This window comes from Muntiacus reevesi, unplaced genomic scaffold (assembly GCF_963930625.1).
Source record: "Muntiacus reevesi unplaced genomic scaffold, mMunRee1.1 SCAFFOLD_256, whole genome shotgun sequence".
NCBI lineage: Eukaryota > Metazoa > Chordata > Mammalia > Artiodactyla > Cervidae > Muntiacus > Muntiacus reevesi.
The window spans coordinates 17,810-30,118 of NW_027077906.1; the positions used below are offsets into that span (position 1 = coordinate 17,810).

The 12,309-nt window shown below is 35.7% G+C and overlaps 1 protein-coding gene and 1 pseudogene across 1 annotated transcript; both read left to right on the forward strand.

Moving 5' to 3' along the window:
- Positions 1 to 220: 220 nt before the first annotated feature.
- On the forward strand, positions 221 to 2,271 carry LOC136155224 (olfactory receptor 14K1-like; annotated as a pseudogene).
- A 4,606-nt stretch (positions 2,272 to 6,877) lies between these two features.
- Positions 6,878 to 7,825, forward strand: LOC136155226 (olfactory receptor 14A16-like). Its single transcript, XM_065917081.1, has one exon. The coding sequence runs from the start codon at positions 6,878 to 6,880 to the stop codon at positions 7,823 to 7,825; it is 948 nt and encodes a 315-aa protein (XP_065773153.1).
- Positions 7,826 to 12,309: the final 4,484 nt, after the last annotated feature.

A 12,309-nucleotide genomic window follows, 5' to 3' on the forward strand; every position in this document is an offset into this window, starting at 1 on the left:
GATAATATCACCACTTATTCTCAATTGAAGAAAGCTCTCACTGTATAGGCAGTCTTTACTCATTAGAAACTGATAAAGCAGGTAAACTTCAGAAAATTATGTCTTGAAGAGCTTTCAAAAAGTTAAATGTGCATTCTGCCAAAAAAAAAAAAGCTTCAAAGAAATCTGTTAACGTTACTAAATTTATTTATTCCATAGCAAGTGTGGTAGAGACAAGAAAATGGACACCTAAACAATGATCATGGAATTTTTTCTGGTAGAATTCTCTGATATCAGAGAGATCTGGGTTCTCCAGGCTTTTCTGTTTGTGCTGATTCACTTGGCAGCTCTCATAGGAAATATTCTCATTATTGTCCTAATCACCTTGGACCAGTGTCTTCACACCCCCATGTACTTCTTCCTGAAAAAATTATCCTTCTTTGATCTCTGTCTTATTTCCATCATAGTCCCCATATCCATTGTCAAGTCTTTTACCAGCAACAGCACTATTTCTTTCCCAGGATGTGTGTTGCAGGTCTTTTTGGTAATTCAGTTTACAGGGTCTGAGGTATTTATCCTCACAGCCATGTCCTATGATTGATATGTGGCCATCTGCCACCCATTGCACTATGACATTTTCATGAACGGGGAAGTCTGTGTGCAGCTGCTTCTTGGTTGCTTGGAGGACTCTTTGGAGGCTTATACTCAGCTGGCACATTCTCTTTATCTTTCTGTGGTTCCAAAAGAGTACCTCAGTTTTTCTGTGATGTTGAAAGGTTGTTGCCAATCCATGAAAGACGCCGGGATTCTTGGCCTCTGGAGGAGAGGAATTCAATCCAGGGCCAGTGATGAGACTTGATTGCTCAGAGCTTTTTGTAGTAAAGTTTTATTGAAGTATAAAAGAGACAGAGAAAGTTTCTGACATAGACATCAGAAGGGGGCAGAAAAAGTGCCCCCCACCCCACCCTGGCTAGTCTTCAGCTGGATGTTATATAGCTACTAGTAGTCTGCTAATTGGAGAAAGGAAATATCTCAAAACTTAGACTGGCACAAGGCCCCTCACTCACAAGAAGCATTTTGAGATAACATTGGCACAAAGTGAGTTGTCCTGGCTCATAAAGCGATTGACATGAATCTGGAAGAAAGGCAGGTTTCCAAGCAAAAACATAGTCTCATTAACATAGCTTAAGAGAACATCTGCATGAGTAAACCATACTGGTTTGTAAAGTCCGTTTTGAGTCTTAGGCAGAACTGACTTGAAGACAGTTCAGTTCAGTTGCTCAGTTGTGTCCGACTCTTTGTGACCCCATGGACTGCAGCACGCCAGACTTCTCTGTCCATTACCAACTCCCAGAGCTTGCTTAAATTCATGTCCATCGAGTCAGTGATGCCATCCAACCATCTTGTCCTCTGTCGTCCCCTTCTCCTCCTGCCTTCAATCTTTCCCAGCATCAGGGTCTTTTCCAATGAGTTAGTTCTTTGCATCAGGTGGCCAAAATATTGGAGTTTCAGCTCCAGCATCAGTCCTTCCAATGAATATTCAGGACATTGAATATCAAGATATTGAAGACAGAGTCTAAGGTAAATACATAGTCCATTAACATAGCTTAAGACAAACATTTCCATTAAAAAAAAAAAAGCGCGAATTGGTTAGCTAAAGGTTTGAGAAAAGTTAAGTTCAGGTGGAACCAGGTATCACCATGGCAACATAGAATTTTAAAAGAAACCTCTCTCTTAATTTGTATAGAGGAAGGACAAAAATCTAACACATAATTTGCTTCCTCCTACCGCTTAAGAGAGGGATAAAAAATGTCTAACACTGCAGTCTATTTCCTCCGTTTGGAGACCCCTGGCCTTCCTACCAGTTACCCTCTCAACGTCCCCTCATTATTAAAGATTTCTTGTTCTAAGGATCATGCTACCATTAATGTAAGTCTGGCAGTTGGAATATTTTATGTTTTTTTCTTTTTTTTTTTTTAACTTGCTATTGCTTTCTCGTATGTTTATATTTTCAATATAGTACTAAGCATCCCATCTGTACAAGGCAGGTGAAAAGCCTTTTCCACTTGCCTGCCCCATCTTATAGTTGTGGCCACTTTTATCCTGACAGGAGCCATCGCCTATTTGAAGCCAGTGCCTGAGTCTGCCTCTCTCCTGAACTTGCTACTCTCAATGTTGTATTCAGTGCTGCCTCCCACTCTGAACCCTATCAACCATAGCCTGAGAAAAAAGGAAATTAAAACAGCTCTAAGAAAGCTTCTGTGGAAACCTAGTGGTAGTGTGAAACATTAGAAACAGAAATTCAGTTGTGAAATGTTTAATTCTTGTTCTCATTCTGATTAAAAATCTTTGTGATATCATGTGTGAAACAATTCTTCTGTGCTGATTTTTCTTTAAATTCACTATATGGTTGGAGAAAGAATTAATAAGCTTTAGCTTCTATGTTAAAGTATTTTCCTTAGTGAACTTACCCTCAATTTTATCTTATTAACTCTAGCGAATTTAGCAAAAACTTGTATAGATCATCAAAAGCTATGAAATTTAACTATTTCTATTTGCATCCTACTTTTAGACATTATACTCAATATCAAATTTTATATGCTTTAAAAAGTCACTTAAACAAAATGAAACAATCATATATATATATATATATATATATATTTAAATCTGCCTTAGATTTTATGGATAGTTACACAAATATTTGTGTTAATTTCTAGATATTATCATATATCTATAGTGGAAATTCCACTATAGATTCATTATGTGCTTAGAAAATAGCATTGTGTTTCATATTTCATTATTACTCTACGATGTTCTGTGCACCTTCTTGACTACTAGTTTTCTTCATGAGATATCATTTTAAAATAATTTTTTATTAATATGGTGACCAACTACTTTATTTACTTGTATACCTTTATATACTATTAAGAATTTCTTTTATAAAACTCATAAAACAGAGTATCAGTTCAGTTCAGTTGCTCAGTTGTGTCCAACTATTTGCGACCGCATGGACTGCAGCACACTAGGCGTCCCTGCTCATTACCAACTCCTGGAGCTTGCTCTAACTCATGTCCATCGAGTCAGTGATGTCATCCAACCATCTCATCCTCCATCATCCCCTTCTCCTCCTGCCTTCTTTCCAAGCATCAGTGTCTTTACCAATGAGTTAGTTCTTCGCATCAGGTGGCCAAAGTATTGGAGTTCCAGCTTCAGTATCAGTCCTTCTAATGAATATTCAGGACTGATTTCATTTAGGATTGACTAATTTGATTTTCTTGCAGTCCAAGAGACTCTCAAGAGTCTTCTCCAACATCACAGTTCAAAATCAATTATTCGGTGCTCGGCTTTCTTTACAGTCCAACTCTCACATCCATACATGACCACTGGAAAAACCATAACTGACTATATGAACCTTTGTCGGTAAAGTGATATCTCTGCTTTTTAACATGCTGTCTAGGTTTGTCATAGCTTTTCTTCCAAGGATCAAGCGTCTTTTAATTTCATGGCTGTATCTCTATCTGCAGTGATTTTGGAGCCCAAGAAAATAAAGTGTCTCACTGTTTCCATTGTTTCCCCATATATTTGTCATAAAGTGATGGACCAGATGCCATGATCTCCGTTTTTTGACTGGAGTTTAAGCCAGCTTTTTCACTCTCCTCTTTCACTTTCATTAAGAGGCTCTTTAGTTCTTCACTTTCTGCCATAAGGGTTGTGTCATCTGCATATCTGAGGTTATTGATATTTCTCCTGGCAACCATGATTCCAGCTTGTGCTTCATCCATGACATTTCACATGATATACTCTGCATAGAAGTTAAATAAGCAAGTTGATAATATAGAGCCTTGATGTACTCCTTTCCCAATTTGAAACCAGTCCATTGTTCCATATTTGGTTCTAACTATTGCTTCTTGACCTGTGTACAGATTTCTCAGGAGGTGGGTCAGGTGGTCTGGTATTCCCATCTCTTGAAGAATTTTCCAGTTTGGTGTGATCCACACAACCAAAGGCTTTAGTGTAGTCAATGAAGCAAAAGTATATATTTTTCTGGAATTCTCTTGCTTTTTCTATGGTCCAATGGATGTTAGCAATTTGATCTCTGGTTATTCTGCCTTTTCTAAATCCAGTTTGAACATCTGGAAGTTCATGGTTCATATACTGTTTAAGCCTGGCTTGGAGAATTTTAAGCATCACTTTGCTAGTGTGTAAAATGAGTGCAATTGTGCAGTAGCCTGAACATTCTTTGGTATTGCCTTTCTTTAGGATTGGAACAAAAACTGACTTTTCCAATCCTGTGGCCACTGCTGAGGTTTCCAAATTAGCTGGCATGTTGAGTGCAACACTTTAACAGCATCATCTTTTAGGATTTGAAAACAGGTGCACAAATTATATAAAATTATGTTATACGTGATAGTGAAAACAGACTTAAAACCAAATATTGATTCTTCATAACCTTTAAGAATACACTATTAGATAAAAGCAGGAAAGCATGTGAAACACCGTTGCACATAAAAAGTGATTCTGTGAACCATGCTTTGTGAATGTGAGTGGATGCACCATCAATGTAGAGAGAAACATGCAATTAAAAGTATAAACAAAGAAAAAAAATATCTATTTACAGTCACAGGATGTGACTTCCCTGGTAGCTCAGTGGAAAAGATTTCTCTTGCCATGGAAGATATCACCTGCAGTGCAGAACATGAGTATTGCATTCCTGGATCAGGAAGATCACCTGGAGAAGAAAATAGCAACCCAGTACTGTATTCTTGCCTGGAAAATTCCATGGGCAGAGGAGCCTGGCGGGCTAAAGTGGGTTCAGAAAGAGTTGGACACGACTTAGTGACTAAACCACTACCACAGTCACAGAATATGTACTGGGGGACACACTCCCACACTTGCACCTCCTGTGGTCCTTGGGTATAAAAGTAGGAGTGAGGCAAGTTTTATTTTAATTTAGTTTTTCTACATTGCTTGGTATTTTAAGTAATTCAAATTTGAATATGTACTAGTGTTAAAAATACAGAGCATGGCAGAACTAAAGGGAAATGAAACAGCATCCATGTCTTAATATGCATTCCTGAATTTAAATTTTAATGCTTCAATTCAGATGTTCTATTTTCCATTAAAATCTCAGTATTATCACTCATCAATAAATAAAAAGGCACAGGTTGAATGAATTCATAGAGTTGCTGTGATATGCTCATAACAGAAAGTCTGTAGCAAGAGGTAAACCACACTTCTAAATGATCCTAAGTCCAGGGGTTTAAAGTTGCCTTCCTGTCCCTCAAGAAATATGCTCTCTCATCAGAACCCTTGACCATTTCTTCTAGTTAATTTCTGTCCCAATTATATAAATATAATCTCATGTGAAATATAAGATCATTAACCTTGATCCATTGCCAGAGGCTGAAGGTAAAGTTTAAAACCCACCAATCATATAGGAATAATAGAGGTATTTAAACACCTTTGGTCATGCAGCAGGCAGTTATTCTTGAACAAAAGTGTATTTAGGTGACAGACACCGATGACTAATACTTTGTTTACATGTTCTTAGAAGGAACTAATACAAGATGGAATAGATGTGCCCCATCCTAAGGTGGTTATTAGGATGCTTTCTTCTCACTTTATATCTGAATGCCAGGTTTAATGAATGGAAAGAAAACTCTATTAATTTTGATAAATTTGAAGGCTATATTTACTCAAGTGATTTTCTTCTTCTGTCCCCCAGAAAGATATTGCTTTGTTGTCATCTGCATCGTGGAAGAAATTACACCAATTGGTAAGAAAATTATCCAAACAATTTGTTTTAAGAACTGAGATGATTAGAGGATATTCTGATGATTCTAGTTCTTTCTACATGCCCAGACCATACCACACACATTTTGTTTGAAAAAAAGCTAGTGTCAATGAGAGACTCATTTTATGGACCCAGACAAGGTCACTGTTACCATGGTAATTTGTCAGAATTAAACTGGTGGACTACCATATCAGAACTGGATCTGTAGCAAATAGTTCTGAAAATGTCAATATTGATGTCTTATAGTTTTATTGGGCTTCCCAGGTGGCACTAGTATTAAAGAATCTGCCTGCCTATGCCAGAGACATAAGACATGAGTTTGATGCCTGGGTTGGGAAGATCCCCTGGAGGAGGGCACAGCAACCCACTCCAGTATTCTTGCCTGAAGAATCCCACGGATAGAAGAGCCTGGCAGGCTGTAGTCCACAGGGTCACACAGAGTTGGACACAGCGAAGTGACTTAGCACGCATGTTTGCATATTTTTATTATGAATATTTCTATCTAATATCAGTGAGAAAAGTTAGTATAACAGTGTAATACTAATGTATGATTCTCACATGTTTTTCCTGACATCTACTCTGCATCATTTTTGATCTCATTTGGCAACCTTACACATGATTGTCTTTTTAATTTCATTTTATTTTCTGTATTTTATTTTGTTTACTTTATATTATTTTCTTGTGGTCTGGAGCAGTATTTGCCAAATAACTTCTGGAGCAAGAAAGTGAAATATTGCTTTCCATTTTGGCTGTACCAGTAAAGTATGTTAGCTGCTTGGTACACAGATTTATCTCAAAGATTTTAGACCTGTCTGCCATGTATCTAAAGCATGAAATATAATAAAACTTTTCCTGTCCTTTAAAGAACCAAAAGATAGCATTTCATTTTATTTTTATCCTTTTCTAAACTCTGCTTAATGTCAATAATATTTCCATCTACTTTCTGTTAATATAAGAAAGGGTATCACTGCAGTTTCCCAGTGTAACTCCCATGAACTATGCCTAGGGCCATGTCATATCAAGAGTTTTAATAAAAGTGAATGTTACCATATCTGAATGAATGTGCTACTGGTATAATCTTTGCTTTTACAGATAAGAATCAGCATGACTGAGAAATTAACCAATATTACCCCCATAACAGAATTTTTGCTCATGGGATTCACTGATGACCAGGTGCTACAAGGACTCTATGTTCCATTCTTCTTCCTGAGTTACCTGACAGCACTGATGGGGAACCTCCTCATTATTATTCTCACCACCACTGACCGGCGTCTCCAGTCGCCCATGTATTTCTTCCTAAAGAATTTGTCCTTGATTGATATCTGCTGCATCTCTGTCACTGTGCCCAAATCCATCATAAACTCTCTGACCAAAAGTCATTCCATCTCTTTCCTGGGATGTGCCTCACAAATTTTTCTTTTCATTTTTTTGGCTGGCACAGAGTATGCCCTCCTTATAGTGATGTCTTATGACCGCTATGTTGCCATCTGCCATCCTCTGTACTATGAGACAATCATGAATAGAGGCACCTGTCTGCAGATGGTGACAGCATCGTGGGCTAGTGGGTGTGTCTATGGATCCATTCATGTTGCAGGTACATTCTCTGTGCATTTCTGTGGGCCTTACATAGTACATCAGTTCTTCTGTGATATTCCTTCAGTGCTCACACTTGCTTGTTCAGGAGAACAAATTCTAGAATATGCATTTATTGTCACTAGCTGTACTTTTGTTTCTGTATGCTTTCTTTTCCTGGTTGCCTCTTATATTTACATTTTCTCAGCTGTCCTGAGGATTCCATCTGCACAAGGCAGGTTCAAAACTTTCTCTACCTGTGTACCCCATCTCACTGTAGTGATATTGTTTGTCTTTTCTGGAATTGCCAGTTATTTAGGGACTAATTCTAAGTCTGCATCATCACTGAATCTCTTCATGTCTGTATTATACTCTGTATTACCTCCCAGCCTGAACCCTTTTATTTATAGTCTGAGGAACAAGGACATGAAGGCAGCCCTAGGCAAAATACTAGGTGGTAAAATGTTGCCAAAGACATGAGGATCCTGCTGACCTTAAATCACATGGCATACACAATAAATAAAGAAAATAAAATCAGTTTTTGAGAATTAAGTATACGAACATTATTGTATTCTCTATCTCTCCTGCCATAACTATATCACATTTACATATTCTGCATTCAAATTCATAGTCTAAGATTTTTATTTTATTTTTGTGAAGTTTAGGGTGGTCTGGGAAACACAAAACATATTGAATGTATTCCACTACTTGTGTGCATGCATATTCAGTCGCCTTAGTTGTGTCTGACTTTTTACAGCCCTATGGACTACAGTCCATCAGGCTCTTCAGTCCATGAGCTTCTCCATAATACTGGAGTGGATTGTCATGCCCTACTCCGGGGAATCTTCTCAACTCAGGGATCGAATCCGAGTCTCCTGGGTCTCCTAAATTGTAAGCAGATTCTTTACCCACTAAAACATCTGGGAAATCTATTCCATTACTTCTTTCATATCAAAAGATTCTGCTTGTGTTATTCTGATGGTTGCATTTGTTTTGTTAATGTAATCACACACTACTTCTTTACATGATTATATTTTTTCTCCAAAATTTAGACATTGTATCTTGTTTCCTAGCACTGTATTTTACTACTTTACTCTAGATGTTATTAGTAAAGATAATCTTAATTTTTCTTGTCATAATGATTTTTCTTCTTTGAGAAGTTTAGAATAAAAAAGAATTTCACCCATTTAAGCTTCTGTTTAAAATAGATGCATTAGAGATATAAAATTATTAAGTAGCTATAAGCAAAAATCAGTCATAAAGAATCTTATGGATAGTGACAGCAAATAATACATCTTTCATTACATATTCTTGACTAAAATGGAAAGTTAGCAAAAAAATGTTTAATTGATTACCACATATCAGAAGCTTTTCACACTTGAGAAAGATGGTTTTTATTTTATCATCCTACTTTTCTTTGTTCTGCCATACATTTTTAATTTTCTAAATATTACTTGTTATCTCCATGGATAACTTAAATTATCTGTATTTTTTGGTTCTCTTTTCTCTCCCTCCACTCTTATCACTTCCTTACTTATGTTCTTTATCACTTCTATCTTATTATTTGTTTCCCATTATCACAATCTCTCGATATATTAAAGTCTTTTCTTTATATCTCAACTTTAGAATAAGATAAACCTCAATGTATGGATATGAGAGTTGGACTATAAAGAAAGCTGAATGCCAAAGAATTGATGCTTTTGAACTGTGGTGTTGGAGAAGACTCTTGAGAGTCCCTTGGACTGCAAAGAGATCCAACCAGTCCATCCTAGGGGAGATCAGTCCTGGGTGTTCATTGGAAGGACTGATGTTGAAGCTGAAACTCCAATACTTTGGCCACCTGATGCTGCTAAAGATTGAGGGCAGGAGTAGAAGGGGACAGCAGAGGATGAGGTGGTTGGATGGCATCATCGACTCGATGGACATGGGTTTGGGTGGACTCTGGGAGTTGGTGATGGACAGGGAGGCCTAGCGTGCTGTGGTTCATGGGGTCACAAAGAGTCAGACACGACTGAGTGACTGAACTGAACTGAACTGAAACCCTAGTATGTGTGCTTCATAAACTGAACTAAGATCTCAAAAAGGGCTTGTATTGCACCTTGAGTACGTTTCTCCCCACAAAACCCAATGTCCATTCATTTCTGTACATTTCAGTAAATCTCTTTTCTTTATGTCACATAACTGTCTATTTTAACATGTCACACAGCTGTGTTGTGCTTAATTGCTCCGTAGTGCCGGGCTCTTTGTGATTCCATGAACTGCAGCCCACCAGGATCCTCTGTCCATGGGGATGATCCATGCAAGAATACTACAGTGGGTAGCCTACCCTTTACATATTGCATATTTTATGAGTATTTTCTTTGGAATAAAAATGTTTTAATTTTTAACTAAAGAAATAAATGTTTTACTGAAGAAAATAGATGTTATCTTTTCAAAATTGAAAAGCAGATGCATGAAAAATAAATAATGGCCTTTTCAATGATAGGAAGACTAACTTGTACCAGTGCTGTCTAATAGAACATAATGGAAAATGTATTTGTAATATTAATTTATTTAAACAAATATATAAAAAATATAATTCTGGTATATTATTCATGCAAAATATACATTAAATATTTTATTTTGTTGATATCAAACCTTTCAAATTCAGCATATATTTGCATTTATAGCACATGTCGATTTGAACCAATCACATTTCAAGGGGTTAGTAACCATATGTGGGTGGTACCTGCTATATTAGACAACACAATCTGAAGCATCAACATAGACACAAGTTGAAATTCAATAAATATTGTTAATAATTGTCTTTTTCTTATTTGATCATATAGAAGTTATGTTAATTTATTTTATTTTATTGTGATCTATAATGATATACATGTGAATCTGAGGTAAGTGTGCATAAATATTTACTCACATTTTTAAAGAATACATTATTTTCAGCTAGATTGACCACCTAAGATAAAAGAGTTATGATATTGTCAGTAATAGTTTTCTGATGTATCTCAGAATCTCAGAAAAATAGTCTACTCAGAAGTACCCAATATTTATGAGCTGATTTGGACTAGACTGATGCTCCATCATACTTAAACATACTGGTGTTACAGTGCTCCATGAATCTATCCAGTAAGGAACTGTCCTTACGCATAAAACATTAGCAATTATTTAGGTCATAAAGTTCTCATAAATAGCTGTAAAAAATTTCGTTGAAATGATCAAATGTGTGTGTGTGTCTATGAATATATATTCATGTGTGTGCTACATGTGTGTACATTTAGTCACATAGAAACTTCAAAATTTACCTGCAAATATAAATTAGAAAGCTATAAATTGTCTATATACTGCATATGTATATAAAAAACTAAAATGGAAAATTCCATAATTTATTATTAGTTATTGAACTCTCACTCAAATATCCTACTTTAAATATAACTTCATTCAAACTCTAATCATATATAAATTTATTGTTAATTTAGGAAAATATGTGACAGTCCATAAGATACTCAGTCAAATCAGTCAGCATATGTGTTTTAGCTTCCTGTAATCTCAAAATTAAGATGAGACTAGGGTACCCTGTTCAGTAAGCAGGGACAGACAATCCATTATTCAGGTGCAACCACAATCAAAGGTGGATATTAGAGTGTACTTCAATTTGGAAGAACAAAGAGGAAGCATTGAATTCAGTGTTGTGTTTAAGGGGAGAAGAGGATATTGGTAATTGAGCACTGATAGTGAATGAAGAGTGGCCACTGACTCCAATAAACCTTTAAGGAATGATCTGAGAAGTAGGGTTTTATTAAAATGTGCAAAGACATTAGATGCTACTGATCAGGGAGTGTCTCTGCATAGCCAGAGAGACAGTAGTGAGCATCCCAGGGCCCAGAGACAAAGTTATTTCATTTATATAGTGGAAAACTGTATTTGACTCTTTTCTCCATCAAAGATTACTGCTACATGTGTTTGCATTTTACCTTCTAACTTTCATGTTTCAAAAATGCTTAAAAACTCGTCTCATTTTCTGTTTTACATTGCATATTATATAACACTATCTGACCTTTTTCTAGATAACTAGGTTATTTTTCATCAACCATCAACTTTATGTTTAATGTCTATGAATATAAAATATATTTATTGAAGTTCTATTTATCAGCATTTTAAATGTTTGTGTTCATATAAATGATCTATTTATAGATTTATTTTCTTATTCTTTTATGTTTTTAATCACTTAGAGAGTATGTAGGCTTTCTGTGTTTGGAGATGATGACATTGCTCTTAATGGCTTCATGGTGAGGAACTAAGGCTTACTCTATGTGCTATGTGTAAGTGGAAATACTGTGGAAATATTTGGATGCTGTATATGCATGCAATTCCTTTTACTTCAATAATCCTAGCTATTTTTATGTTTATTTTTTATTCCTTGCATCTTTAAGAGTTTGTACATCTTAAACCCTAGGAGTGAGTGAATGAGTGATAATTGCTCAAGGAAGCAGGCTTAAATTTCAAAATTTTGTGACTGACATAAATTTCAACACAGATCTCGGACACCAAATATGTTTTGACATTGCTTCTTCAATTGTTCAGCATGATTTTTCTGATAGTCAAGTGATAATAAATTTTCAGATTGACTCTCTAATTTTCTGAATTAATTGGTTATAATTTTTACTTTATATGTGTTCCTACAGTGGTTGTTACAATAGCAATTATAACAAAAGGAAATGGAGTATTTCTGAATAAAGAATTGAATGTTTATGTCAGTTGAAAATATGGACTTTTGTAAATAAAATTAAAAATATTTGTTGAAGATTAAAAAATGTATTTGAATATTCTAGATAAAAAGATACATTTTCCCTATTTACATGATTGATGCATGTGACACTGATAAAGATATGAATTTATATTTAATCAGAAACATGAAACTAGGAAACAGCAAAAGGGAATTTTTCTCTCATGCAAAATTTTCTTGTATG